The 27,611-nt window shown below is 41.1% G+C and overlaps 2 protein-coding genes across 2 annotated transcripts in view; one reads left to right on the plus strand and one right to left on the minus strand.

Moving 5' to 3' along the window:
• Positions 1 to 10: 10 nt before the first annotated feature.
• Positions 11 to 3,941, plus strand: LOC142942271 (12-(S)-hydroxy-5,8,10,14-eicosatetraenoic acid receptor-like). Its single transcript, XM_076084535.1, has 3 exons — positions 11 to 263; positions 1,204 to 1,609; positions 2,228 to 3,941. The coding sequence occupies exons 1-3, from the start codon at positions 100 to 102 to the stop codon at positions 2,708 to 2,710; spliced, it is 1,053 nt and encodes a 350-aa protein (XP_075940650.1). The 5' UTR covers positions 11 to 99; the 3' UTR covers positions 2,711 to 3,941.
• Positions 3,942 to 10,826: 6,885 nt separating this feature from the next.
• The window catches only part of msraa (methionine sulfoxide reductase Aa), a 31,588-nt gene continuing 14,803 nt past the window's right edge, over positions 10,827 to 27,611 (minus strand). The window contains exons 3-6 of the mRNA XM_076083625.1: positions 27,025 to 27,144; positions 22,528 to 22,632; positions 21,703 to 21,809; positions 10,827 to 11,736 (exon numbers count right to left, since the gene is read on the minus strand). Of these exons, the coding sequence (XP_075939740.1) occupies positions 11,566 to 11,736; positions 21,703 to 21,809; positions 22,528 to 22,632; positions 27,025 to 27,144 (503 nt within the window). The 3' untranslated portion in view covers positions 10,827 to 11,565. The remainder of the gene's footprint in view (positions 11,737 to 21,702; positions 21,810 to 22,527; positions 22,633 to 27,024; positions 27,145 to 27,611) is intronic.

A 27,611-nucleotide genomic window follows, 5' to 3' on the forward strand; every position in this document is an offset into this window, starting at 1 on the left:
ACGAGGATTTTAGCCTGCCTGGGAAAAACTTCTTCCCATTGCTTTGGTATTACTTTGTCTGCAATTTCTTCTACTGCTGCAGAAATAGTGCCTGCTTCAATGAATGTTACGCCCTTCCCAGCAAACATGTCTACGGATGCAACAGTTGACCACTGCAAAGCACCTAATCGGGTCACATACGAGACCCTCTCCTGGCTGATGATTGGAGAGTTCGTGCTGGGTCTGCCTCTCAACCTGTCGGTCCTCTACGTCTTCATCTTCAGGTAGGAGGAAACACAATCTGGCTATCGCTGCCGTTTCAACTTTTTTCAGAAAGTACTCAAACATGAATGTGGACGAGGGAGTGAGAAGTGAGGTAAAGCCCTCGGAGAGAGGGGGAAAAGTTTCAAGTTGAAAACTTGAACTTGATAAATGATTCATCAGCCGCTGGGAATTTCCAGGCTCTTCGAGTGATTCAAACCGCAAGAAAGTCAATGAGTCCAGGTGACTTTGACCTGCTTGTTGCTATTGGTACTTGGGATACCTGCCAAATCAGGCTGTTATCCTGGAAACAAGGGTTCAGTTGGGTGGCGAAACTCCGTCTATGTCTTGCGCAATTTGCCGCGCATGTCAGAGCAGGGCAGATAGATAATGACAATTAACTTAAGTCTTTGTTGTTATTAGATAACCACCACGAAATAAAACTATTTATATCGGGGCAAGTAAAAATTCGAACCCTGCAAGTTTTGTCTTGATTCAATGAATGCTCTGATACAAGTTTAATACCACTGCTTCATGACATGTTAGTGATTAGAAGATGTGAGGGATAGCAGCCACATCCTATTTGGATTCTCAGTCCATTTCTGCAATGAAAAACGCTGAAATGATCTTTAGAAAACATCCCTGCATTCCTAAAGTGGGTCCTTGTAAGTTGTATAGGATCTGTGCACCACTGAAATATACACTGCGAAAAGAAAAGCAGCAGCAATTATGAGATACTAAGAAATGTGTCGAAAGAGTTCTCCTTTTGACCAGTGGATCCTCTTCCAGTCATCCCATCTTGAACATTAAGCAGTTTGACCAGTGCAGGGATTCTGTAGATGCTAAAGATGTAAAGACAGGATCAGGTTAGGCTTCCTTCTCTGTTGTGTTTATTCTTGATGCAGAGCGAACGTTGTAGCAGTGAAGCGAATAACTGCTTTGTCGACGGCTTTCACCCTTTAGGTTCAAGTTCTGGAAGAACAAAAGCATCTTCCTGTTCAACATCGTGGTTGCCGACTTCTTGCTGGTGGCCTGTCTTCCTGCCAAGGCCCACCACTACCACCTCGGCCACCGGCGCAGCCCCAACAAAGCGTTGTGCAAGACGATGCTCTTCATGCTGTTTCTCAACCGCGGCGCCAGCATTGCCTTCCTCATCACCCTGTCCATCGACCGCTACTTCAACGTGGTGCATCTCGGGAGGAGGAATTTCGTCAAAGTGCTGAAGAAATCCCCCCTAGTCTCCATCGTCATCTGGCTCCTCCTGCTGCCCCTCACCATCCCCACGATGGTCGAGACCTTCGAGTGCTGCAACAGCCACGGCCGCAAGCACGAGACCCGTTTTCACGACGTGACGGACACATTCAGAGAGGTGTGCTTTTGGTTTCTTTAGTTTGCATTAGCAGAGCTGTAAAATGGGCTCGGAAACCAAAAAGGCTTTAATAATTACAATTGCCCAATACACCCGACGTATGCCAACCCTGCCAAAGCTAGCCACTGTCAACAGTAATAAGAACTACAGTTATTTACACTACCTCATACCATCACACACAGACTTCCTGCCAGTCATTACAGTTTATTAGCTTTAATGGTTGATGTAATTGCCCTAGTTCCCTGACTAACAGATTGCCACAAGCAGCGTAAACAAACCCGTCGAGCCATCACAGCATCTTAAACTCTGGACACGTTCAATTTTATGTCTAATAAGAATAGATAAGAAGACCTGTGGCATTGTGTAACTACTTGTTGAAGAAAAACTCCTCACCCAAATGTGAATATTTGCTGGTTGATGGAAAACTTGATATCTTTGTGTTTTGAGCTGCTTCACAGCCAGAAGTGAGGACAAGAGCTTTGGATGAGTAAGACTGCTGAGAAGTTCAATTTAGAAATGAGCCATAAACCTCAGCACCCGACAAAAACGATCTTTAAATTGAGGGGTATGGATGGTGAACTCTGCGGCCTTTCATTTCTTAATTTTTTTCCTTTTAAGATCGTCTACTTCGGCCAGATCATCGTGCCCTTCGTCATCCTCGTCTACTGCACGGTGCGCATCGTCAACCGGCTGCGGAGGAAGACGGTGGGGGAGAAGACCAAACTGAGGAGAGCCGTGTGCGTGGTCATGTCCGTCGTCGTCGTCTTCTCCGTCTGCTTCCTGCCCAGCACCGTTGCCAGAGTGGTGCTGCTGAGCGTCCGGCTTAACGCAGATTGGGAGCACGCGGAAGATGTGGTGGTTCAGGTCTACGACAGCCTCATGGTTCTGTCTTACATCGACTGCCTGCTGGACCCGCTGGTATACTGCTTCTGCAACTCCGGGTTTAAAGACGCCTACATATCCACCTTCTGTCCCGCGTTTCTCCGGAACAGACTGCTAAATACTGACTTTGGCTTGGGAACAACAACAACTACAACAACAACAACAACAACAACGACTTCTGGAATTAGAGAAGTTTCTTTGCCGATATTAGCTAAATGATATTTTCACTCTCTTAAACTGCAGTGACAGTTGTGTCCAATGTGTTTAATCAACATTACAGCTCAGCTGCACAGATAGCATAACCACTGGTCCCTCCACACAAGCTACGCCGGCAGATTATTAACATTTTCTCAGAAAAACATTAGGTAAAGCAATTCTGCCGAATTTTCACAAAGGCTGAAAACACAGGCGGGGGCGGATGATGACATCCTCTGTGGGCACAGCCATGATCTGATCAAACCATCTTCTATCTAAAATCAGCATGTGTTCATGGGTTTATCTGGAGCCGTGTTTAGGGCCAGCAGCTCCACTCACCTCACACTGCTGATGTTTTTCTCGCTGTAACCCTTAAATGACCTCCTGTTGGAGCTGAAGAGACCGTCTTCTGAACAATTTGAGAACCAATCATTTTCTTTCTGCACTTTTTTTCCAACATGAAATCCGCATCGACGCTTGACCGACTGCTTTCAGTGCTCGTGGTCCATTCACGTGGCTTCACACTGTGCGGCTGTGTCTAATTCAGTCTAATTCAATATGATTTATACGGATATAAGACAATGAGTAAGATGTGAACTTCTTTTTTTTTTCAGCGGCATTGTTTTATATTTAGATATATATTTTTATATTTGTTGTGTGGTGTTAAGATGATACATTTCCCTTGCAGTTGCATTTCACTGCATACGATGGTCCTTGCACGAACTGCAAAGTACATAAAGTATAGTACAGACCTAACTTACTGTGTTCTGCTGTACTGTACGTTTACCCATACATACTGTGTTAGCACTCAGGAAGCTCTCCATCTCTGCGTTCATCATCAGTACCTGAAACCAGCTGTACCGGTCCTCGCTGGTGTTCACCCTCAGTACAACATATTGTTTTTCTCAAAGATGTATATGAAGATTTCTAATATCTTTTGGAATTTATTTCTTACTGGTGCATTTTCACTTCCCATGTACAACTGTAATTATGTATAATCAGGGTAAAGCAGGCCGTCTACACCCCTTTTTCTTTAAGAGGAGGTTATAAATGATGTGCAACTACGACCACTACTAAAACCCGAGTGGACTGCAGGAACCTAGAAGGCTGATTTAAACATTCCTCACTCACGCTGTATGTCATTTTGTCAAAACTTAATTATTTGCATGAGATCATGATACCAACTGAAGAGTTTTGTATATTACTGCTGTAAATAAACTAAATACAGGTCTAAGCAAAACATCACAAGATAGAGACCCTTGATATACATCCAGATCCCTGTTGCACCCTCCTATACATCACTGTCAGTGTCCAACTGTTGACGGTGCTGATCGGCCTCTTCGGGCTCCATTTTCCACCCCTGTGACAGTTTGTTATGAATTGTGTATGTGAACTCACCTGGTCAAAAGCAGCATATTCCCCACTTATTGTTGTCTATCCTATCCTAACTCAAGGTATTTGTTTAGACGCATTAGCACTCTTATTTTCAATTTTGAAACATTTTGAGGTGTGTACCCATTGCAGGCAGTACGGGTGTAGCAACAGGAGGCTGTCAAGTTGAGGCTAGCAGGTTTAATAACACAGCAGCCGTGGCAACGACAGAGGAAGGACGTACGAATACAAAAACAAACAAAAACACTGAAGATAAGTGTTATTGGTGCCACCTTCTTTACAGATTGGCTGCATGCTCTGTCTTGCTTTAAAGCCTGTTATGGGTTAATGACTTCGCCTCAGACTGAACGTTGTTTTAAGTCATTTATCTCATTAAGATAAGTATGTGTTGAGTTGGAAACTTAAGGAATTCGAGGCAAGACGTCGTAATTGTAATCAAACTTCTCGTAATCTCCTCAACGTATAGTAATTCAAGTAATCAGTTATTTATTTATGTTTTCAAATAAGCTGTTCGTTAAAAGAACATCACAGTGAATTGCAAATTGTGTCTGAGAATAAGAAGAAGTGTCCCCAGCAATTTAGAGAAGCGCCAACATGCGCCCACAAGGCCAGGCTCTTTGGGCTGTGACGAGATGAGACGAGACGTAGATGTATAACCAACATGAGCAAGGAATCGCAAAGAGGTTTTTGGTAATGGAAAAGGGCTCTTAGGAGTTTTCTCAGTGGCTGAAACAAGTTACTTTTAAATGGCACCAACGTTGTAATGTTATTCGTTACTTTTAAAAGTAACATCACCCAGCACTGGAAATTAGTTGCTGAAAATCCTTAATTACAATGCTGAAGATTTAGCGCAGATGTACACATTTGTTTTCTCAGAAAAGGCTCAAATGCAAAGACCGATTTTAAGAATCAATACTGGATCACCCAAACAAATATTGTTGCATTTAATCAGAAAAAATATATATATATTTTTTTTTTTAATTATATATATTTTTTCCTCCAAAAAATACATATATTTTTTTATTATATATATATTTTTTTTTTTCAAAAATATAGATATATTTTTAATAATATATATATTTCTTTTTTTTTTTCTTTCACCTGACCCTAAACAGGAGAGTGTGCTGCTCAACACTGACCTGTCCCTAGTAGTGTCAACAGTCGACTCTGCTCCTGCAGGACCTCGTGGATCTGCTCAATTTGCCGCTGAACCACCTCATATGGATGCTCTGGCGCCTGCCAACAGACACACATTAAGAACCGGACCAACGCAACATGTTACAATGGCTGTGGTGGGCACTTTCCTTCCCAGCAGGAACAATAATCTGATGTTCTACTGCTGTATAGTGGCAAGACGAACAACTGAACTAAAAGTGGACATGCCTGATTACGTAGAACAGTCTTGTATATAATAAATCCTTTCTTTATTTCTAGATAAAGTTCCCTGTCACATAATTGACAAAGGTTTTCACCCTGAGATTCTCCACCGACCGATTAGAGTCCGTGCACGTCCTCTGGCACGTTCTCTCCATGGGTTTTTCAGCAGACATCGTTCAACGATGCACCCTCTGCTCGTTTTGACAACTGCTCTATTCTGAGCTTTTCTTCATCTGAATTTTGGAAGCATTAATTATTGGATTATTTTATTTTTTTTAAACATAAAAATGTCACAATGAGAATAAAGAAAAAGGCTTTAATTTCATGGAGAAAAATGACTTTAGACTCACTCTAAAATGTGGGATAAATTGGATATGTAAATATGTAGGCTGAAAGTCAATACAGACATTTTCTGATAACTTAATGTGTCTGACATTTACAAGCCAATCTGCCTGTGTGTACACTTCAAATGAAGCTATATGTTTGAGAACTACAGTCTCTTCTCCTTGCTGGCCTTTTTTTCAACCTCACTGATTCTTTAGTCTTTCTGAAAAGCTGAAACTGACATTTTCTGTCAACATTGTAATCACAAGTTAAGCTGCTATCAAACTGACACAGTAGTTAAATGAGTAACAAAGACGTTTCTTACCTTTGTCCTTATGATGACATTTTGAGTGGCAAAGCTTACAGCTAGCATAAACATGTCTTCGAAAGATAAATGAAACACGAGTTAAAACTTTTGGAACGTCCTGCCGTTTCAGTAACCACCAGGGTTTATAAGATATCATTTTCTAGATTTCTCAAAGAGCGACTGTCCAACAGTAGATACAGTAGATTGTGAATGAAGATTTTAAATCGGTTTTCCACAAACTAAGATGGCCCCCAGCACTTTATTCCTCCTGCTCCTTGGGGATTAGCACACCTATCTGAACTGATATATCTTTATCTTCTCGAATATGTGTGTAAAACAAGGATATATAGCACGTATTTAATATTAAAATATAAAATAACGGACAATAAAAAGACATAATACTTAATACCAAGTATTAGCCATTTGTCTATCTTGGAACTAAGTGAACAAATGGGTAGCAACTAGGTTAAAAGGGTTATTTATTGATGAACCCACTGAATTGAACCAATACTATAATATTTAATTAGATATAAATGCATATATAATAAAGGAGTCTTTGAGGAATCTGCAAAGATTGGCTTTAAGGTTAAACATTTTTCAGAAACAAGGACTTTGTGACTTGAATATATTTGTGGTAATCATCCATTTTTAAATGTAAAAACAGGGGCTATCAAAACTCTACACCAAACTACATTCAAAAATCTATAAATGGACCGTAAACTATCTTAAAATGAGTGAACCCTTCACTTTATCAACAGACAGTTTATCATGAATAACCAACACAATTGAACTCTCTCCTAAGTAAATTAAGATCTCAAGAAACAGTGACATGTGATATTTTAGTTGAAAACCATCGTAATAATATTTGTGGTTAGTTACCTTCCGTGTTGGGACGAGCTGAGCTGCGTGACAGTTGTGGGAAATTTACTGTTGCCACAGTTACTGGGCATCATCACCCCACCCGTCACAACACGTGTCACAATCAAACAACTAACTCTAAATGCAGACAAGTCTCCCTTAAACCAAAGGTTTCATTTATACCAATGTTGATCCCTCGAGGTGGTATTAGAGCGCAATTAGTAGGAAAATATGTGTTGGTGTTGGCTTTGATGGTGTTGCCATTCTCTCCCTAGGCTGGTCTTAAATGTGTTGACTGAGGAGGCACTAACTGTTCCTTGACTCAGGCTGTTCCATACTGGTGTTGTTCTACTTGAGAAAAAAGGTTTCCGTGGACCAGGCTGGTGTTGTACCTGTAGTTTCAGATCGTGACCTCTTGTATTGGTGCTGAGGGATTTTTGGAACATACTATTGCCACATACTTCACAACTTCTGTCAGACTGTACGCTGTCAATTCCTGTCAGCATTTTAAAAGTTTGGACCATGTCGGCTCGTTTATGTCGAAATTCCAGCGTTTGCAAGTTGAGGCTGGCAAGTCTTTCTGGGTATGAGAAACTTGAGAGACCGTGCACTAGTCTAGTTGCGCGTCTCTGAACTTGTTCCAGGGCATCTTTGTCCCGCTTGAGTTTGGGCGACCAGACGACTGAGGCGTACTCGAGGTGAGGACGTACCAAGGATTTGTACAGGTGGAGAAATGATGTTTGGTCCAAGGACTTGAACGTGTTCCTCATTGTGTATGTGCGTTGCGGGTTAGTGTTCCCGAGGTGCATTGTTTTGCATTTATCTGGGTGAAATAACATGCACATTGTTTGGGCCCAAGATTGGAGATGGTCCAAGTCACACTGAAGAGGGCCAAGTACTGAGCCTTGAGGTACCCCGCTGTTGACGCTTGCAAAATCAGAGAATTGTCCATTTACCACTACTCGTTGTCTGCGATTGGTAAGAAAGTTACGGATCCATTGAAGTATGTTGTCTTGGATGCCAAAGGTTGAAAGTTGAAGGAGAAGTCTCTCATGTGGAACCGTATCAAAGGCCTTAGCGTAGTCTAGGAAGAGAATATCGACTGGAAGCTTGTGACTAAGGGCTTCAGTCCAGATGTCGATTGCTTCCAGTAGATTAGTAACTGTTGATCTGCCGGACGTGAAGCCGTGCTGTTGCTTGCATAGAAGGTCGTTAGATTTCAGGTGCTCCCTGATGTCTTCAGCAATCAGTCTTTCCATGAGTTTGCACACTACTGGCGTAAGTGAGACGGGCCTGTAGTTTGCTGGGTCAGACTTGTCGCCTTTTTTGAAGATGGGGGTTACTGTTGCCGTTTTCCACTGTATGGGTACCTCGCCGCTGGCTAGGCTTGTGTTGAACAGGCTACACAATGGTGAAACAAGGATATCAGCCATTTCCTTAAGTAATCGCGCGTGATTTTCTATAATTTCATACAAATCATAAACTCTCTTGCATATGTATTGTATTTTAAACGTTTTTGTAAGCGAAAATAATCTTTTGTGTTTTAAAATGTAAATATATGAGCAATAAGAATATATTCAAGGAATAATTCAGCCAGATACAAAAGGAGAAATTATAAAAACTTAGTTAAATTGCCTTTTTTTCGACATGGACCAATGTCTGTTCGTAGTACATTAGTAGTATTTCAATTTTATGACATTGGAACTTTTTTTTATGAATTCTGACCTTTCTATCTCAAGCTAAAGCCTGTTGGTTTATGTTACCTCAGTGGGCCTGAGCCATGTGCTCATACCTCAAACATACCACGTGATGGCAGCATAAGCATGCGTTCTAACCAGGGACAGATTCAGGGAAGTGAGTGAGTCCGTATGAAATGAGAGACAGACAGTAATGTTGGCTGTGTGCTCTTTATGTGTCGTATGAGGTTTATAAAAATATATATACATCCCAAAATAAACAACAGACACAAATCCCGATAACAATTTTGTACAATTGGATTGACGATCAGAGTCACAATCACCAGTTGGCCAGAGATGTAGAAAGATTAGCGAGATCCTTCCGGTATTTTAAGGACATGCAGCAGATTTCTTTACACTTGGCCTTGCTGAATTATGAGCAGATAAAGCCTTCTACAATACCAGCGTGTTGGCACAGACACACAACAATGTTTGAAGAAGACCCCCATGAAAACAAAATGGTACATCTCGAGAGGTTATTTCTAGTAAAGAATCTCCAATAAACCTTACATTTTGCCACATGATTTTTCATATAACTTTACCAAAGAAGCACAACTTCTCCAATAATAAATGTTTAAGCGGTGAGGTTTTAGATTGCAACCAACTGACACTTCTCCTGTGTGCCAGTCGTGTAGGAGACCTATGGTGGCCGATGTGAAAACACGACACAAGAATGGCCCCATCTATAGCCAACGTTTGGTTTGTCCTTTCTAGGCTACTGTAGGAACATGGCAGCCGGCTCTGTGAAGAGGACGCCCTTTCTTATGTAGATATAAACAGTTCATTCCGAGGTGATGAAAACACAACGGTTCTTATTTTTTAGATGAATATACATAATCTTAATGTTATAATCCATTTCTGGCAACAGATCCCCCTTAAACTAAAAACAAAGATAAAAACTCCCAAAGTCAAACATTGGAGCTCTCGGTAAAGAGAAAATGAATCAATGAACTATTAAGTTTCATTGCCTTTCAGTACTCGATGACATTAACATAATTTGGTTGTTACCAAAAAGGTACAGATTGTACTATACCTACAGGTGGAAAACAAAAATTCAACAAAGAGGAATACATTGTTCTTTTAACGATAAATTATCATAAATTGCAAACTAAGTAGTTCATTTGCTTTCTCCAAGAAAGTTATTTGAAATCACTTTGTTTAAACTTTAATTAACCAACTTTTATTCTAGCCAATCACAGGGCTCTGTGAAATTATTATCGTTCTATTAATAACCACAAACCCAACCAACAAACCCGGAAAGAACAAAGGCTGTGTGGAGGTCACGCTGATGTATATTGAGCCAATATTACCCCTTTATTAAAACTGGGATCCAGTCGCAGCTGGCGTCATCCTCATATATGATATGATGGGTGCGCCGCATAGCGCTCACATTTATCATAGAATTGATCCATGCTATACTGATGGTTTAGTGAAAGATGTTTTTTCCTTATTAAAAAACATCCATGATATTCTGTCTCAGTAGTTTTAATACCTTGTGGTCTAAACTCTGAGGCTTTCAAAAAATGGACAAACCTAAGGAACACTGAATATTTGCACCAAATTTCAGCTTTCGTCAGCTTCACTCCAAAAATAGCAGTCAGATCTGGCTTGGAAAAGCCAGTCAGGTCCTGCAGTCTGCATCATGGAGGCGATCCAAAGCAGCCCAGATCCAAGGTGGCGCTCTGCCATTTTCTAAAGAGACCGATCTTTTCCTTCTCCTGCCTTTTTTTTTTTTTTTCTTTTTTCTTCTCTCTCGACTCTGCGGCAGTGATGCCAAGCTTTGGAGGGCCTGGCACCAAACCCGCTCTCCTCCTGCTGGTGTGCCGGTGTGTTTGTGTGCCGTAGCAGCCAAACACGTAGAGCATGCTGTACAAAACACAAACGCACACAGATGAACGGCGATGACGGATGAGTCGAGGACTGGAACGTTACTTCAGGCAAAGATCGGAGGAAGGACTGGAGGTCTTCCAAAATCAAAACCACCAAAGAGCAAATACATAGAGTTTTAATCACAAACAAATCTGCTGTTCACCGTGCTGCAAACTCAGAATGATATAATAGAGTTTAAATCGTACACGCAGCTCTGTTCCTCTCGTATGGTTCGATTTAAACAGCACTCAGGAAACAGAAAAGACGCAAGAGAGACTTCTGATTTTGGAAGCTTTTAATATGTTTTATTCTTTTACAGACTTTCAAAGCTGAACATAAATAATCGTCATGTATAAGCAACCTGAGCATCTTTCTGCGAAACAAAATCTTCAATTTATATATGCGAAAAAAGTGAATTGTGGACTGACGCACACTATATTAGATTGTGTCGGACTGTACACTAAAATTTAAGAGCGACTGTTTTTTACACTAGCTTTCATTGGATTACATACATTTTGATACATCGAACATATAAAATTGCCCCGCATGTGTGAAGCCTCCACTAAAGTGACGATGCACCAGCATTCGTGGATATCTTGAGTCACTGGTAGGTTCTCCATCAGCAAAGAGCTGAGAAGACAACCGGCCTTCACCGGCGTCTGCGCTGCAGTTCATGCTACGCGTCACTGGTTCACATCAGGCACAAATCGGCTGCGTTATTTACTATGTTACAAACTGAGCTTCAGCATTTGACAACAATCATTGTTTCGTTTTGTTTTTCAGAGGCATGGAAATGCTGGGTTCATGAGAAATGTGCGATATACTGACATTATCGAATGCACAGTTTTAAATATTTGACCGATGTTCCCAAATGCATAAAATATACGAAAATCTAATTTTCTTCATATATTGATTGAAACATCAAGCCTATTGATTCTGGAAACATTTTAAAACTTTACTCCACTCCACTGTTGCATCCTTCCTGACGGCAATGGCTCTTGGCTGCCATTGGCTATCTAGACCTTAGCTTTGATTCCTATTGGACAGGAGACTCCCGTCCCTCCCAGCCCGCAGTATCCTTCAGGGTTTTTACTCAGGTACTGCTGGTGGTAATCCTCGGCGTAGTAGAAAGTCTTGGCTTCGGCTATTTCTGTTGTGATCGCACCGTAACCTTCCTCGGCTAGTACCTGAAAGAGGCAGCAACAAAGACACATTTGTAGATTTACAAGGATGTAAACTGCGTTAAACAGATGGAGTTATAGTTGTAGAAGCAATGGACGAACAGACGGATAAGAAGGAAACGTCAGTGATCTCTGTGGGAATCAGCTTCAGCAGCAACAACAAAGAACATGGCAGGAATGGCAGGAATAGTGTATGATGGGAAATTAAGTTCTATTTGATCTCTCCAATGTTGAAAACCTAAAAAAGTAGCGCGTTTCTCTGTGAACTGCGCCTACATTTAGGATTATAAGTGTTTTTTTAATGCACTTGTTTATGTTTGCATCCTATTGAGCATGAAAACAATTTCTCCTCCTCCAATTTCTCTCATCGCCTCTCCTCACACTGCAAAGTACTTACTGTCATCTTGGGAATAAAAAAGAGGAAATGTGTTTATGGCAAACTACAAAAAAAAACAGACAATGCACGCACACATATTCACGGTAGAATCCGTCGGTGATGACACCTTCTCCTCCTTGTGATAAAATAACTCAACCAGATGGCATGTGGATGAATCAACAGACAAAGAAGCAGGAAAAGACACATGCGCACACACACACACGCGCACACACACACGCACGAAATTTAAATTCCTGACGGAGGGGTGTTGCTTTGTTTTTTTTGGAGTGTGTGCCGGCATGTTTACAACACAGCTTGTTCATAGCATTGGTTGGCGGGAGAGCTTAATTTGGCTCGACATTTACATGTTTTGTGTTTTATCGGCGGAGCTGCTGTTCTTCCGCCCGACACGACAGCTACCGAAACCCAAATCCTCTGAAGCGACGGCGCCAGGTTTATGGTAATTATCCTGCTGGAGAACCTAAATGATAATAGAACTGAACCGCGCTTCGTGCATTTTAGGAACTTCTGCGGCTCAAATTGGGATCCAGGCATGATGAGGAAGTCAAAAAGTTGCTCCATGTTTATTTGGTTGAAATTGTATGTGAAGGCTTCATTTACTGGCTGAATGTTCAGGTTAAATATCTAATAACTGTGCCTTTCATTTAACTTTGTGTGTTCAGCTGCATTACGATCACATAATCACAATTACAATAATTCCCCGCCTAATTATATGTTCCATTTCTTGTGATTATGGAGCCGTTCCTACTCGCTAATTGACAGAAATGGCTTTCATTCTGCAAAGAACGTGAAACGGATGCACAACTGAAGCAACATGATCTCGATACTAAAGGTGGGAACCGTGTGGCTTTAAGGTTATTGCTAGCTGTTGAAAATGACAACTCGTTTTATGTGAAGTGATCTCACCTTAGATTATACAATGACTTAGCATTCAACTGACAGCACTCTTTGAACAAAGTCCGTTGATATTCAGTGCCTTTGAACTCTGTCTCGCTAAAAAAAAAAGATGAATTCTAACGTTAAATTTAAAATGTATTTTGATCACCACAGGTATCCAGCACACCTAATCACAGGTGTCGCTAGTGTTAACTTCCCTCGACATCCCTCCAGCCAGTTAATGATAAATGGACTCGACTCAAGGCAGCATGCAAGGTGCATGTACGCCCCAAAACTAACCACTCACACTGTAGGAGAAACCTTCGGGAGGAAGAACCGGGGATTGAACCGCCAATCTTCTGATTGGAAGAAGACGCGCTCTGAGCCCGGTGCTGTGTTCACCAGAGAACCAGAGGTCAAGTAGGCCTTAGGGAGCTGGCCTAGACCTGAAGCCCCAAGCAGGGAGCCTCTCATCTGGGCTGAACAAGAAGAAAATAAAAGTAAAAGCTTTCTTTAAAAAATAAATATAAATCCAACATTTTGATCTAATTTCAAGAGTCACGGTCAGTTTTACTGTCATTAGACAGGTTTGCATCCAAATGTTTCCAAATGTTTGTTTAGAATATCGGCAACAGAAGATGCGAATGAATGCTTGTTTTCATCCACAACTGTAATGTGATTTTTAGAAGCGGGTTCATCGAGCGGTAGGTGGCGCTAATACCCCGGAAAACCATTATAGCGTTGTCAAAGAAAGAGGGCAAAATGATGTATAAAACTGGATGTTAATATGATATTTCTGTTTGTTTCATGTGTCAGTGTGAGGGAGGTTACATCAGACCTGTGTGGAGCGATGAGGAGATTGGTTTTGCTGCCGTCACATTGGGCTTTTGTTGATACATACATTTTTCCACCTCAGCCAAGCGTAAAAACATTCTCTGGATATTTCTAGAAAACGGTTTCCCGAACTTTCAGTATTTCTAATCAGCACCTACCGTTACATCCACCACTTTGTCAGCTCTTTAATCTACTCTAATGCATTTGATGGAGCATCGTTTTTAACAGTGTGTACTCATTTTACTCTTTTTCTTACAGCCGTTTCAGATCGTTGATTTGTACGATTTTTCTAAATTTTCTTGTGAGCTAACTGGTTTACATTTGCTCATATGTTCACTAGATTATTTATTGTGTTCTACTTCAGGACGGGGTTGGATATTAACTTTTTCTGTCCTGCGATTCCCCTCAGGAAGAATTGTAATTACTTTGCCGATCCCTTTGACTTCTCCTTTAGCGCCACCATCAGGTCAAATTTATAACTTGGTTTGTGACCAAAAACTGAAGACATTCCCGTCAGCCTTGGCTGTACTTTGTGTTTAGTGCAATGTACTGCAGCTAATGTTTGCATGCTTACGCACTTAACTAAGATGGAACATGTTAAACATAGTACCCGTTTAACTGCAGCATGTTAGCATTGTCATTGTTGAGGTCAAAGTGAGGTTGTGCTTAAGAACAGCCTTGTATTATATTTGGTCTAACTATGGTTTGTGGTAGCTTATCTTTTTCTAATCTCTAATCACTATGACGTATTGTTGCGTTTCATCCAGTACTCTTTTCAGAGTGTTAAAACTCCTTTCACAGCAAACCTTAAAGGCCAACTCCTGTTTTCCACCGTTAGTGGAAGTATGTTTATTGCTGCACATATTTATCTTTTATCATATCTAAGAAGAGAGAACAGGACTCAGAACTGTATGACTGTCAACAATTATGAAAACTATACATTCAAAGCAAAACAGACAACTAGCAAATAACTACAGAAAGCGTGTAAAAGTATGTAAAAAGTGTGATTGTTGCATCATTTTGCAGATAGGTTTAATGTTAAATGGTACAGATCCTGTTTGAGAGGATTAAACTCCCGGGGGAAATACTAAAAAGTTCTCTGTTTATTTTTAGTACAGAGAGACAATCAGACTTAAAGCGGTGCTGGGTAATTTCACACATTGGTGCCCCTAATAGTCAGTGAGAGGTAATTGTTTGAAAACCTTTTTAACTTCATTGACGTCAGTGCTCGGAGGTTGATAAAGAGGACGTCAGCAAACAAACCCCGGAGGGTCTGCGATGCTGCTGTAACAGAAACTACCAAAGAGACTAAAGATCCAACGTTGGCGGGTTTTAGCTTTTAATGGACAGTGTTTGCTCCCTGCTGTTTGATTCATCACTTCCTGTACTGACACCACAATTTAATTTGAGTGAGTGGGGGGGAGGGTGGGTACAACACAGCAGTTCGTCAGAACGGGACTCTCTTCTCTGTTGCAGCTGCACTTTGTGATTACATTTACATACAGTAAGGAGATATACTTGATATCTATTTAATGTCTCTTTTAGATGCATTTATACAGAACCTTTCAAACACAAAGGGCGAGTAAAGAATGACAAAAACTATTTGCAGAAAAAAAAAAATTAAAGAAAATTAAATAGTACTGGGCAATGGCGCAGAAATAAATTTATGCACTGATCAAGCGGGCCCATTCCACATGAATTCTGAAATCAACAAAAGCAACATTGTGTTTCCGTTGGCTGGGATTTGCTACTTGAAGGCAAATCTTTAAATGGGATTTCAATGGGAGTCAATGACGGTTGGGGGCGATGACTTGCCTTCTGCAATGAGTTTAAGCCACAAATGTCTTCATGTCCGATTAGTTAGAGTAAAGGTCTTCCATCCATTTCTATGAGCCTATCCACACCAAATTCAAAACTTTTGTATTTTCGCAGTCCAGGTATTTTTTTGCAGCCGTTTTGATTCCTGCAAATTTCAGATGGCGATAAAAAAAAAAAAAAGAAAAGAAAAGAAGGCCACCAATAAAATAATGATCAATAGATTTCCTCGGATGTCTCTATAGTGGCTATAGTGACATAAATTCAGTTATTCATAGAGTCTATTAAAAACAGACGTGAACATTGATCCATTTTGTCTTACAACTTTGTGCCCTTTTTGGCAAACAAAGTAGAGACAACAACGAATATAAAGAGGGCATCTGGGTAAGTGCAGCAGTTGATCTTGCTCCTGATGGTGAGTAGCCAACAAAAGAGGGGTAAACATAATTCGTTGTCAAGATAACGTGTAGAGAACAAAGTCTGATAGCTAAAGTTATGCTATGGACATTATACGTGTCGGAATTTTCATAAAGTCGTTTGTGAAAGGTGTGCTAGAAAACCTGACTGATAAGCAGTAGCGTTACATCAATTATATCTGTTGTATATGCACACAGTCAATTGATGATTGTGAGTCGGTGCAAACCTTTAACTTTTGGTGGAATGTGGACATTTGTGTCGGTCTGAAGTGTGAAAGGTTTGAACACAAAAAATGGAATATTCTGTATTTTCAGAATTATGGTTCTCTGATGATACTCTTTGAGGTCTCTGCAGGTCTTCACAGAAAAATGTGTTTTTAAACTGTTGGTCGCACAGATTCATAGAGTAGAAGAAGAAAAACACAAAAACTCAAAATCTGAGTTTATGTGTTTTGGCTATTCTTTTTAAACTTGTACAAATGACCCTCGTCATGCTCAGTTACGTGCAGTCTGGGGAGGCATGTTCTAACCTTTTTTAGAAAACACTTTCGAAGGAATCGTCCATAGAAAGTAAATTTTAAAAAAAACATAAAAATGTCCAAAGGAACATTTCCACCGTTGATCTGAATGTTCCCAACTCAGAACCTCCATTGGGAGTGGCGTACACTGTAGTAAGTTATTCACAAAGAGAACAACTGTTTGGATAATACTAAACTCAAAGATCAATGTCAGGGAGGTGAATTAAGCGGCGGGGGTGATTTGACTAATTTCAAATCAATGTTTTGATTGGTTGTGACGTATTCTTTTTCTAGGTCGCCACTGGGGTCCACTGTTCTTTCAGAGCCACCTTTCAAGTCAACAGGGGGAAGTACTTGATACTAAAAAGATTTAGTTGGACTATTCGTTTAAGATAATGAATTTCAGCGCAAAATATTGGCAATATTCGGCTTTAAGCTTAAAATTATGGACACTGACATCCCTCCGACACTCCCTGCGTTACCCAAAAAAGGCTCCATTTTCCATGACACCGGTCCTATGGCATCCTCAACCATCCTCAACCATCCTCCCTGTGTTTCAGTGCGTTTGTTTGGGCAGCTCCTGCCGCTGTGTTAGCAGCCTGCTATAGATGCATAATTCACATCCATTAATTTGCATGTCAGAGAAGTAGATTTCTCATTTGAAATGCAAATACCTTGACTGCTCTGGTAAAGCACGGGGAAACGTGAGCAGCACTGATAAGCACCCGCGAGGCAGGAACTAAAAAAAAAAATTAAAAAAAAAAAAGGTGAAGCTGGCATGTTAAAAGCGCTGGAGAGGGATTTCATAGACAAAGAAAAGGGAGAAAGAAAGGGAAGGAAAAAGCAGCTGTTTTGTGTTGAGAAGAAGATATACGAGTGTTCATGAAAAGAAAACGTAGCCGGAGAGGTGCATCAAGAGGGAAAGAGATGCCAGAACAATGAGCACACGCTGCTTCAGCACCCACCGAGCGAGCACACATTATTATTACATAAAGCAAGCATGCAAGTACACACACAGTTACCACTTCCACCTGCCATTTTAGACGCAGTGCACACCCTAATGATGGGTAGGAGGCAAGAGAAGAAAAGGGAGGCTCCTTTCATGCTGCAGACAAACGCCAGCCGCCTGCAAGGTAATTTTCTGCAGTGCTGTTGTACCACACACACACACACACACACACACACACACACACACACACACACACACACACACACACACACACACACACACACACACACACACACACACACACACACACACACACACACACACACACACACACACACACACACACACACACACACACACACACACACACACACACACAATTAACCAGACTATTCTCTCTCTTTATCACAACTCCTGGCCTCAAATTTCTCTCTCCTTCCATCTGCACATCCCCATTTCACTCTTCCATCTTTTATGTTTCAATGCTCGCAATGTGGCAGGAGAAGAAGAAGAAGAAGATTTGACTCGGGGGATCAGAGTGGATCCTGATAAAAATTCTGCAAGTGTCTGGGACGGCGTGTCCTGGGAAAGTCTCTCCGCGCAGCGATGCATTTTACATGTTCAGTTCGTGAGCAGAGAAGAAGTGTGGTGGTCGGCGGCTGCGGGGACAAAGAGAAAGAGAGCCACCTACAACGACTCCATCAACAGGAGGGAGGGGGACTCCGCCCGAGATTTTTTTTGGGGGAGCAAAGATGCATTAATATTTTAAAGATGCCGCTGAAGTCGATGTGCGGCAGTGAATGCTGCATCCGCTCTCGACAGTCGGGGGAAAAAAACTAAAAACACTGAATTATTGAAATGGCCTCGTCTTTTTTTGGCACGAAAATGTTGAGGCTTTGTGTAAAACATCAGACAGAGGATTTGTTCAAATATATAACTATAGGCATAAAGAAAAAAACAAAACATAATCTGAACAAAATGTAAAAGTCAGTGTATGCATAGGTGTGTGTGTGCTTGTGTATGTGCACGTCAGTTTTGCAACTAAAGCGTTTTTTGTGGAGGACAGATTTAAGGCCCAGATGGTTTGGCATGGAGTGTGTTTGCTGTAGGCCAACTACACACACACACACACACACACACACACACACACACACACACACACACACACACACACACACACACACACACACACACACACACACACACACACACACACACACACACACACACACACACACACACACACACACACACACACACACACACAGATGGGAGAGAGTGGGGGATGCAATCTGGTGAGAAAAAATGAGAGGAAACAAAATCTAGAAAGATTGATAGAGAGATGTAGTGATTAGATGAAGGGAATCTATCGAAGAGTATTATAGAAAAAAGCTTCATTAATGAGACCCAAAAAACAATATATTCGAGCCTTTCTGACCGCTAAAAATGGAAATGTTGAGCATAGCATGAAACTAGATAACTCACCGTGTCAACAAATGAAAAATGGTTAATCCTCTGAGGAGCATGAATGTGCAATTGTGCGAGCCAATGCAGAAGTGCCTTAAACCTGCATTTTTTCTAATGGCCATCAGGGGGCGACTCCTCTTGTTGCAGAAATAAGTCAGATTGTATAGAAGTCTATGAGAAAATGACCCTACCTCTTACTTTATTTGTCACCTCCGGAAACATTGTCTATGGTCTCAATCTCTAGCTTTAAGTCTTCTTAAATTCAGCATGATGTTCATTTAGTCCATTTAGAGTCCAATAGAAGATAAAGCAGGGTATGCTTTAGGGCGTGGCTACCTTGTGATTGACAGGTCGCTACCGTGGCGGCGTCCGGTCTGGGAGTTGTCTCCGTTTTCGTCCAACAACTTCAACTCTTGATAGATATTAATGTCAGCCTGGTCGTGGTGCTAAAGGATTCATCCTCTGTGGACCAACTAAATCCATAAATCAAGGAAAATCTAAACATAAATTTGTAATATCTTGTCTGTGCTAGTAAAGGTCAGTCCTCTTGGGAGCATGAACGTGCTCAGTAAAATTATAAACTGTTGATTGGATTTTGACATGTCTTCTTTTTACTTCTAAGACACCTTGGTCTTAATGCTTAAGCTCATTTTGGCTCTTTTTTATATAGCATTGTGTTTTGTCGTATTGCAGGTTTGTTTCTCAATGATATCCTCTTTAGACACAGCTGATGTGACATAAGACATTTCATCACAGCTCAACTCAACGCAAGAGGGAACAAAAGCACACTTGCACACGTCAGCTACTTCTCCAGTTTATGTCCACTAAATGGGCTTTCTGGGCCCTGAAACATCCTGCACATTTAACAAGCAGCATGATATTAACATTAAGATACTTCTGGGAAACAAGCTGCTGGCCTTTAAAGCCTTGGGAAATAAGTGCAAAGATACTTTGACATGGAGGCTGTTAAACTTTAAAACTGGGTTTAAGCAATTGTATGAGAATTTTAAGCCCCTTTCAAACATTCAAAGAGTTACATTTAATATGGTCACTGTTACGTGAATGTCACAACTACAATCTTGTTCGGTCAGACATGGAACATGTCAGCATCACTTTCAACACGACACAAGTCTGAATTGAATGCCATCGTATTAACATAAAGACCACAGCAGCACAAGCAGAGAGAGAGAGAGAGAGAGAGTAAATTCAATATTACAATCGGTGAGCGGCGTTTTGCTCCCCTATCGAGCGGACATATGAAGACGCGGTTTGCGGCTTTGACAAGGGCGATGGACATAAAACAGAGGACTTGCCTTTTGTTATCTATGCATATTTTGTCCTGCGCAACTATAGTGAAGTTCACAAAGAAACTGTCAACGAACAAAAGCATAAATGCTGCTCTCCCGTATGAAAGGGACTTCCAGCTACCCGGCAGAGCTACGAGTGTGAGAACAGACAACGAGTGAGGGACGTGTGTCGACCAAATCTCTTGAGCCATAATGTAGCCACACTTTGATATGGAACTCTTAATTGTTTTAAAGTAAATGTGATGTGTGTGCGAGAGAGTTAGAGCAAGACCAGCAGCCTTGAAACGTTTGAAAAATAAAACTTTTTTCCGCCAAATTTTGTCTCTGAGTGTTTGTGTGGAAAAGCTAGAGGAATATCATAATCATCAAACCTTTATTATAAGAAGTCTACTAATAAGCCGTGTATTTTACGTATCTAAGCAACCGCAGAGTAGAATGTTTACTAGTTTGCACTGGCTCACGCATGCCCAGAATGGTCGTTTTCAGGCGTCTGATTTTGAGGTTTCTAAAACGATGTGAAAAAGCGTGTGTGGACGGAGAATTATCAGTGTGGTTATAACCTTACAGAATGTAATGTCTTCAAAAGGGGCAATTTGTTGAATAGTGCAGTAAATAATTTATCAACAATCTATCAAAAAATTGGTTTGGACATATTCTGCAAGGGCTTTCCTCAAGTACAATTCCAGTATTGCAACAGTACTTGAGTAGGATATAGTGTTGTAAGAGTAAGTAATACTTGAACCCAGGAACCATTTTTATTTATTTTTTCGCTTAACACATCAGCTCGTGTTTCCATTAGATCACAAATAAAATGTTTGATGCGTTCACAACTTGGTGGAGGAGAGAAAGAGTAAAACAAAGAGACAGATCCTGCTAACAGACACAAGGCTTGAGACAGAACAGGAGCTGTGAACAGGGGGAGGAATAGGACAGGGAAAAAAGGGATGCTCATAAAGACCAGACTACACTAGAATAGAAAAGAAAAGAATAGAATAGAGAAACAACCTCTCCGTCAGTTTCCATGGCAACAAGCCCTGTTGGTGGGATAGTGGTGCAGAAGTCTCAGCAGGAGAGAGTTCAACAGAGGGAGTGTGTGAACATCTTTTGTGTGCATGTGGACGTAAAAAGCATATGGACATACTGTACATGGCAAATGTAACATGCATTATATATATATCGGTGTTTATCTGCTGACGCCAAAAGCATCTGTGCGAGCGTTTCTGAGAAACAGTGAAAGAAAGAGGGATGGGCAGCAGAGGGGGATGCTAGGAAATGGAGTCAGAGAAAAGCGAAGGGACTGACAAGGAAGAAGATGAGGACTTAAGGAAGGAGGAGACTTGAGGATGATGGAGGCATTAAAGACTGATGGGTGAATAGGTGTGTGTGTGTGTACCTTCTGGTATTGATCTTTGGAGGCCAAAGCTTCCTCCAGCTGCTGCTTTGTGTCGGCGTAGATGACGGAGCGGTATTCCGTCCCAGTATCGTTCCCCTGTCGCATCCCTGAACGAACACACACACACACAAAGAGCAATATGAAGACTTTAGGATTTCAGCTGACGTGAGTTGCCTTCGTCCTCCTCCTCCTCGTCTGAAAACAACAGCTGACAGCATTTTCCAAAAATATAACTTGTCTGTCTTGGCAGAGCTGAAAGCTGAATTATTTTTTTGACTTCGAACCGGACATTTCATCACGTATTCCTTTCACCGCTCCAACGTCAGCTTGTCAGCCTGTCAACCACAATGTCTGGTTTCGCTCTAAGGTTTCAGCCACTCGAGTGGTTCCGCTGTAGAGATAGCAGCGCGTGTCCGTCAAGTCTGTCAATCCCACGCTTTGGTCAAAAGTGAAACATTTTTGTTACGCAGTACAAATCCTAATGACTTCAGGGACCTCCTGATTTTTGATCTTGGGCGACCCACGGGTCAGAATGTTACATTCGAGTTCTTGACGGGATACTCCTGACACAAATTCTCGTCCGCCTTACCTGAGCTGCCTCACATGAGCATGCTAACAAGTTGTAACATTAGCATGTGACATAAAGGAATCTAAAGCGAGTCCAGCTCAGTGTTGCCCCCGACGTAGCACTTCCAAATACACGTTTTCACAGGTATCGAAACATTCTTTTACGGCACATTTTTTACATACATATCACTAAAAACAAACTATTTATTTTCCTTAAAGGGTTCAGTCATGAGACTGTCTGTGTCTGGGAGGTCGTACCTTGAGTCGGGTTGTGGCTTTCCCAGAAAACTTTGAGCAGGCTGGCGAAGCTGATCTGCTCCGGATGGAAGACGACCCTCACCACCTCGGCGTGGCCCGTCATACCTGCAAAGTACAACTTCTGTGAGCTCACCAGACACACAAGAGGTCCAACATAGGGTTCAACTAATAAATCCATTCACTCGCATCACAGTGAATTCTATCGCAAACGTTTGGGTTCTATTGCATATTTCCTAATTGTGGGATGTTTTTATGCAGTAACGCGTCAAGTAAAGGTGCAATATGTAGACGTTTTACGGCCCTATTGTATGACTTCTTTGGGTTGAATATGAAGGAGATTGGTTGTGGAGCATCCTCTTTGGTATATCTGATAATGGGATATTTGGGAGGAACATAAGAGCATTGGGGAAGTTGTTTATTAGTTATATATATGATGCATTTTGTGTTAATTGTTTGAGTCATGAGAAGCGGTCGGGCGGCGTAAGTGCCCTACTCTTTTTTGGACATGTAATCTTTATTAATGTTGTTTATGAGAATTTGTATATCGAGAGTTTGCTCTATGTTTACGGTTCGTTTTATTTGCCAGTTAAATTGTCATGAAACTGTAAATGTTTAAACTTTTTATTTTCTCGGGACTTCTAAGTTGAAGAAGTTCTAAAACAGTCCTGAGGTCCTATTGGTCGAAAGCTCCAGAACAAGCAAGTAAGTGGACGTTGAGTCGAGTCTGGTCAGATGCTGTTTCAAAAGGGTCAAGGATGATCTGTGGAAGCATTTAAAACACGAACAACAACTCCAAAAAGTAGCTCAGAATACGTTTGAACACCTATATTTCCATGGCAACTGATGAAGACAACGTGATTCAGCCGAAAGCTCTGGAACAAATGATCATCTGGACCGTTTTGTCAACTTGTTTTTCCAGGGTCAAAACTCAACTGTCGGTCTTGAAACACTACAACTAAAAAACAACTAAAAAAAGCCTAAATCCAGGAATCGTGCTTGAAAAGTCCTCAGTCGTCCAAAGCCGATTAGAATGTTCCGCCTAACAAGCGATCACTCCTGCAGACGGACAGACGGCAGCTGGTGTTGGTAATGCATCGTGACCCATTACGCTCCACCTCATCTTCCTCCCGTCTCTCGTTCTACCTCCACTCCCATCTCTCTCTGTCTCTTATTACTTTTTTAATATCAGGAGTTATGGATTCCTACGGTAGATATTGGCGAACAGAGACAAAGCAGCGGTCGATATTAAATTAATGCCTCACCGGGACAATCTCGCAGGAATATATCCAGTTCAGAATAGACGGGAAATAAAGAAGTGGCTGGAATGGGAACAGAGAGTTGTTGTCCAGACTCTGTACATTTAACTGTAAAAATGATTATCCTGCATTCTCATTATGTCACTATTTCAACATGAACAACTGACTGGGTGTTTGATAGTTGACCGCCGAAGTTTTATCTTAATGCACCGACTGCAAAGACAATGACTTTGAAAGCAACAACTGTAAAAACAGCGGTGGAATGTAACCAAGTACATTTACTCCGGTACTGTACTTAAAGTTCTGGGCGGTCCCTGTGGTCGCTGGGCTGTCCCTTTAGAAAACCTCTCATTTTACTGTAGCAGTCTGGCCCACTCAGTCCTGGCTCCTCATTGGCCTCTTTTGGTAAAGCTGCAATAATCAAAGTTTCAAACGTTAAATGTTGCCACAACCAGCCATGTGGCTAATAAAATATAGTCGAAAACTGACAAATTACTGTTAAGTAAAAGGGAAGAATACCAATTTGAGAGAGCATGCGAGTAGAAGACATATTGACGCCTAATACCCAGCCCTAATGCTGGCGGTAGAGCACTTCAGCACATTATTAAATCACAAGTCTCCATCCTTAATTTGACCTTTAACCCCCCACACCCATCTTCCTGCTGAATGACACTGCTGGCTCCTAGGAAGTTATAAAAGGCCTTACATTGTATTTATAATAGATTATTTTGTTTGGTAAAGCCTGAAGAAGGTAGAATTGATTTATCTCATTCGTAATATTGTTTTAATATTCGTAATATTTTCAGCTATTAGCAGCCAGAAGTTAACATATATTCTTCTGACTGTAGAGGAAGAGGGCTTTGAGACCAAAAAAATAAAAAATGTTTGTCAAAAAGAAGAAAAAAAGGGCAAATTTAATCAGCACATTTCAAACCTCACACTGATTCGAGTGTAAATATTTAATCAAACATGAATATTTTCTGCCTCTCCTGAAGATGGAAAGATGCTGATTACAAAAACACACATCCAGCAGTTCAGTACAGTGAGAAGAGATAAGTGTTCTTCAGCAGCAGACAATTCCCATTCAAAGAATATTCCTGTGTTAGAAATATACATATTGTAAGATGTATGCAGTCCACAGATATCTTTCTGTATGAAATGTAGGCCTACAGACTGTTGGTGTTATTACAATTGAAGAAGATGGAACCGTAAACGTTGGAAAGTGCATAACATCCTCAACCATGACGCCAAAACTCCGCCGACAAATTGCCCGGTGAGTTTTATGAACTGCTCCTGCTCTGCAAAAATGACTCCATGACAGATAAGTCCCGCACTCAATCGGTGTTCTCGAGCATTTCAGATGGATCCATGTGTTGATTTTAACCAGATTTGACAAATCGGCATGCGAGAGAAACGCAAGAAAGGCGGCCCACCCGATGCTTCCTGGATGTAATGGCTTTCATATATGGGGCTGCAACTAAGTATTTTATGACCTACATCTCTAAAATATTTGTCAATGAATCAGTTTAGCCGATAAATACATTTATAAATGCCAGTCACAATTGTTATGAGAGACATGTTCCAATTGTTAGGTTCAATAGTTTATTGACCTAACAGCATCATCACATCTTCATAAAGACATTAAAAACATTTTGCAGATACAATATGATGTCAATCATGAATAGACCACAACATTTGAAATAGGCATCATTTTTTTTAAAGATGCCTGTATACTGTATATACAGCACGTAGGATTTATATTGATAGTGAAAGATGATACGTAGATATTAAACAAAATTGGTGCATTCAAATTATAGAAAATGATAACCAAACCTAATTTTAGTCTTATCTTCGTCCAAGAAAACCGTAACTATTCGAATGAAGTTTAAATTAATGATCAGTTTTTTTTTTTTTTTAGTCGTCACATTATAATGAACATTTCAGTCAATCTTGTCGAGTCAAGATATCACCTGGTTTCTTTCTTCCTGCTGCCGTCATTGTTAACTTCAACTTAAGTTTACACCGAGTGGTCCTGACTGTGCTCATTGTGTTCTGCTCGTGGTGACGCGCACGCAGCACAAGAAACGCAATTGATGCATTAAAAAAAAAAAAAAAAAACAGACAGTCTATAATATTCCGTACGCTCTTTTCTTGTCAACAAAAATAAAGAGATTTTTGTCAAGTTTGTATTTTTTAAACTAGATTTTTGTTTTGTCTTTTTCCCTCAACAAAAGTGCACGTTGATATTGTCACATTGTGCGTCTCGTCATTGAGTGGATAGCTCAACCCAAAATTAAAAATACATATTTTCCTCTTACCTGTAGTGCTGTACTGGGTCATGATTTCTGGAAAGAGTCATTGCTGTTTTTTTTGGCACTTTGAGCACCACAAGTGTGAGTGTCATACAGCCCCGTTATATTGGAGGGGAGGCAGACATCTCTATCTCTAAGTCAATAAATAGCACCACGTGTAAGATAAATATGCAATTTAGATTTTGGGGTGAATTGTCCCTTTAAGGCCTTTACACAGTGGAGGCGTGACAACAATAGTAACGTGAGACACTTACTAATCACCATCATCATCTGTTGAATAGCATTTTGGGGGAGGGGGGGGTTTCGTTCCATCAAGGTTTTTGTGGGTCGCTATATAGTTGATACATTTTACACATTTAATTAAAATGTCAGACAGTAAATGTGGTGCCCTATATAGCTAACAGGAAGTGACTTCGGACACGGCCTTTTTTTTTCCTCTTGGCATATTCTGCCTCCTGTGGTTGATTCCAGTTAAACATCCCGTATCTCTCCTTTATTGGACGCGTGTTATCTCTGCTGTGCAAACATGTGCACCCGCATCTTTTCAGCTCTGCGTTGGTGTGGCCGTTTGACAGCTATTTGTTTATGTTTGAGTTTAGAGAAGAATAATAGAAAAAAGAGACAGGTGGTGAGGCAGGTCTAAGGATGGATTCCCACTGCAGTGGCTGGCTGGAGGAATCGCTGGGAGGGCTGGACATGCATCACACAGAAATATATACACACACACAGCTCAGAGTGGTCAGGCTTCAATAGCAGCCTTATCCATGCCCCAGTATAATAGGGCCTGGGGGAAATGATTCACTCTTCTGTTTATGTCGGTCTTGTTTTCCACAGTCCATTGATTCTCAGTAGACAACGCGCTGCCCAGTGCGCTGTGTGTGTGTGTGTGTGTGTGAGAGCGTGTGTGTGTAGCAGTGTGCAGAAGCTACCTGTGCAGACTTCCTTGTAGGTGGGGTTAGGCGTGTATCCTCCCGCGTAGCCCACTTGGGTGGAATAAACCCCTTTTTGTTTCCAAAACTTCCTCTCCACTCCCCAGAAGCAGCCCATGCCTACGAGAGAAGAAACCCAAACTTTGTTAGACAACGGCCTTCAACGTCCCAACGGGCAGCGAGAGCTTTAGAGCTAAGACGACTGGTCAGTCTATCAGCACCTATTTCGATCAATCAGTTGTTTCAGTCACTTCTCAAGCAAACGTTCTCCGGTTCCAGCCTCGAAAATAGGAGGATCTGCCTATTTGAATATAGGAGGATATTCAATTTGCTATCGTATATGACAGTCAGTAAATGAAATACATTAGCATGGCCTCTGAGAAACATTTCATAGACCAGGGTTTCCCAAACTGTATTTCTGGGGACCCACTTTTTAAAAAGTGACAAACCATCGTGACTCAATAGGCCTCATCTATAAATCACGAGAGGAGCCAATCTGTGCGTGAAATGAACGATCCCGACCATCGATACCGCCATTCAGCATCGTCTTATATCATCTTGAAGAGGTAAACCAGCCATTTTGAAGA

The sequence above is a fragment of the Anarhichas minor genome, unplaced genomic scaffold (genome assembly GCF_050575085.1).
Source record: "Anarhichas minor isolate MPS153535 unplaced genomic scaffold, ASM5057508v1 ptg000136l, whole genome shotgun sequence".
NCBI classification, from domain to species: Eukaryota; Metazoa; Chordata; class Actinopteri; order Perciformes; family Anarhichadidae; genus Anarhichas; species Anarhichas minor.

Excerpts from the sequence above, each read along its gene's own strand:
- LOC142942271 (XM_076084535.1), top strand. The coding sequence starts at position 100 with ATGAATGTTACGCCCTTCCCAGCAAACATGTCTACGGATGCAACAGTT. Across the intron at positions 264-1,203 it reads CTCTACGTCTTCATCTTCAG|GTTCAAGTTCTGGAAGAACA; the intron begins GTAGGAGGAAAC and ends TTCACCCTTTAG. Across the intron at positions 1,610-2,227 it reads TGACGGACACATTCAGAGAG|ATCGTCTACTTCGGCCAGAT; the intron begins GTGTGCTTTTGG and ends TTTCCTTTTAAG.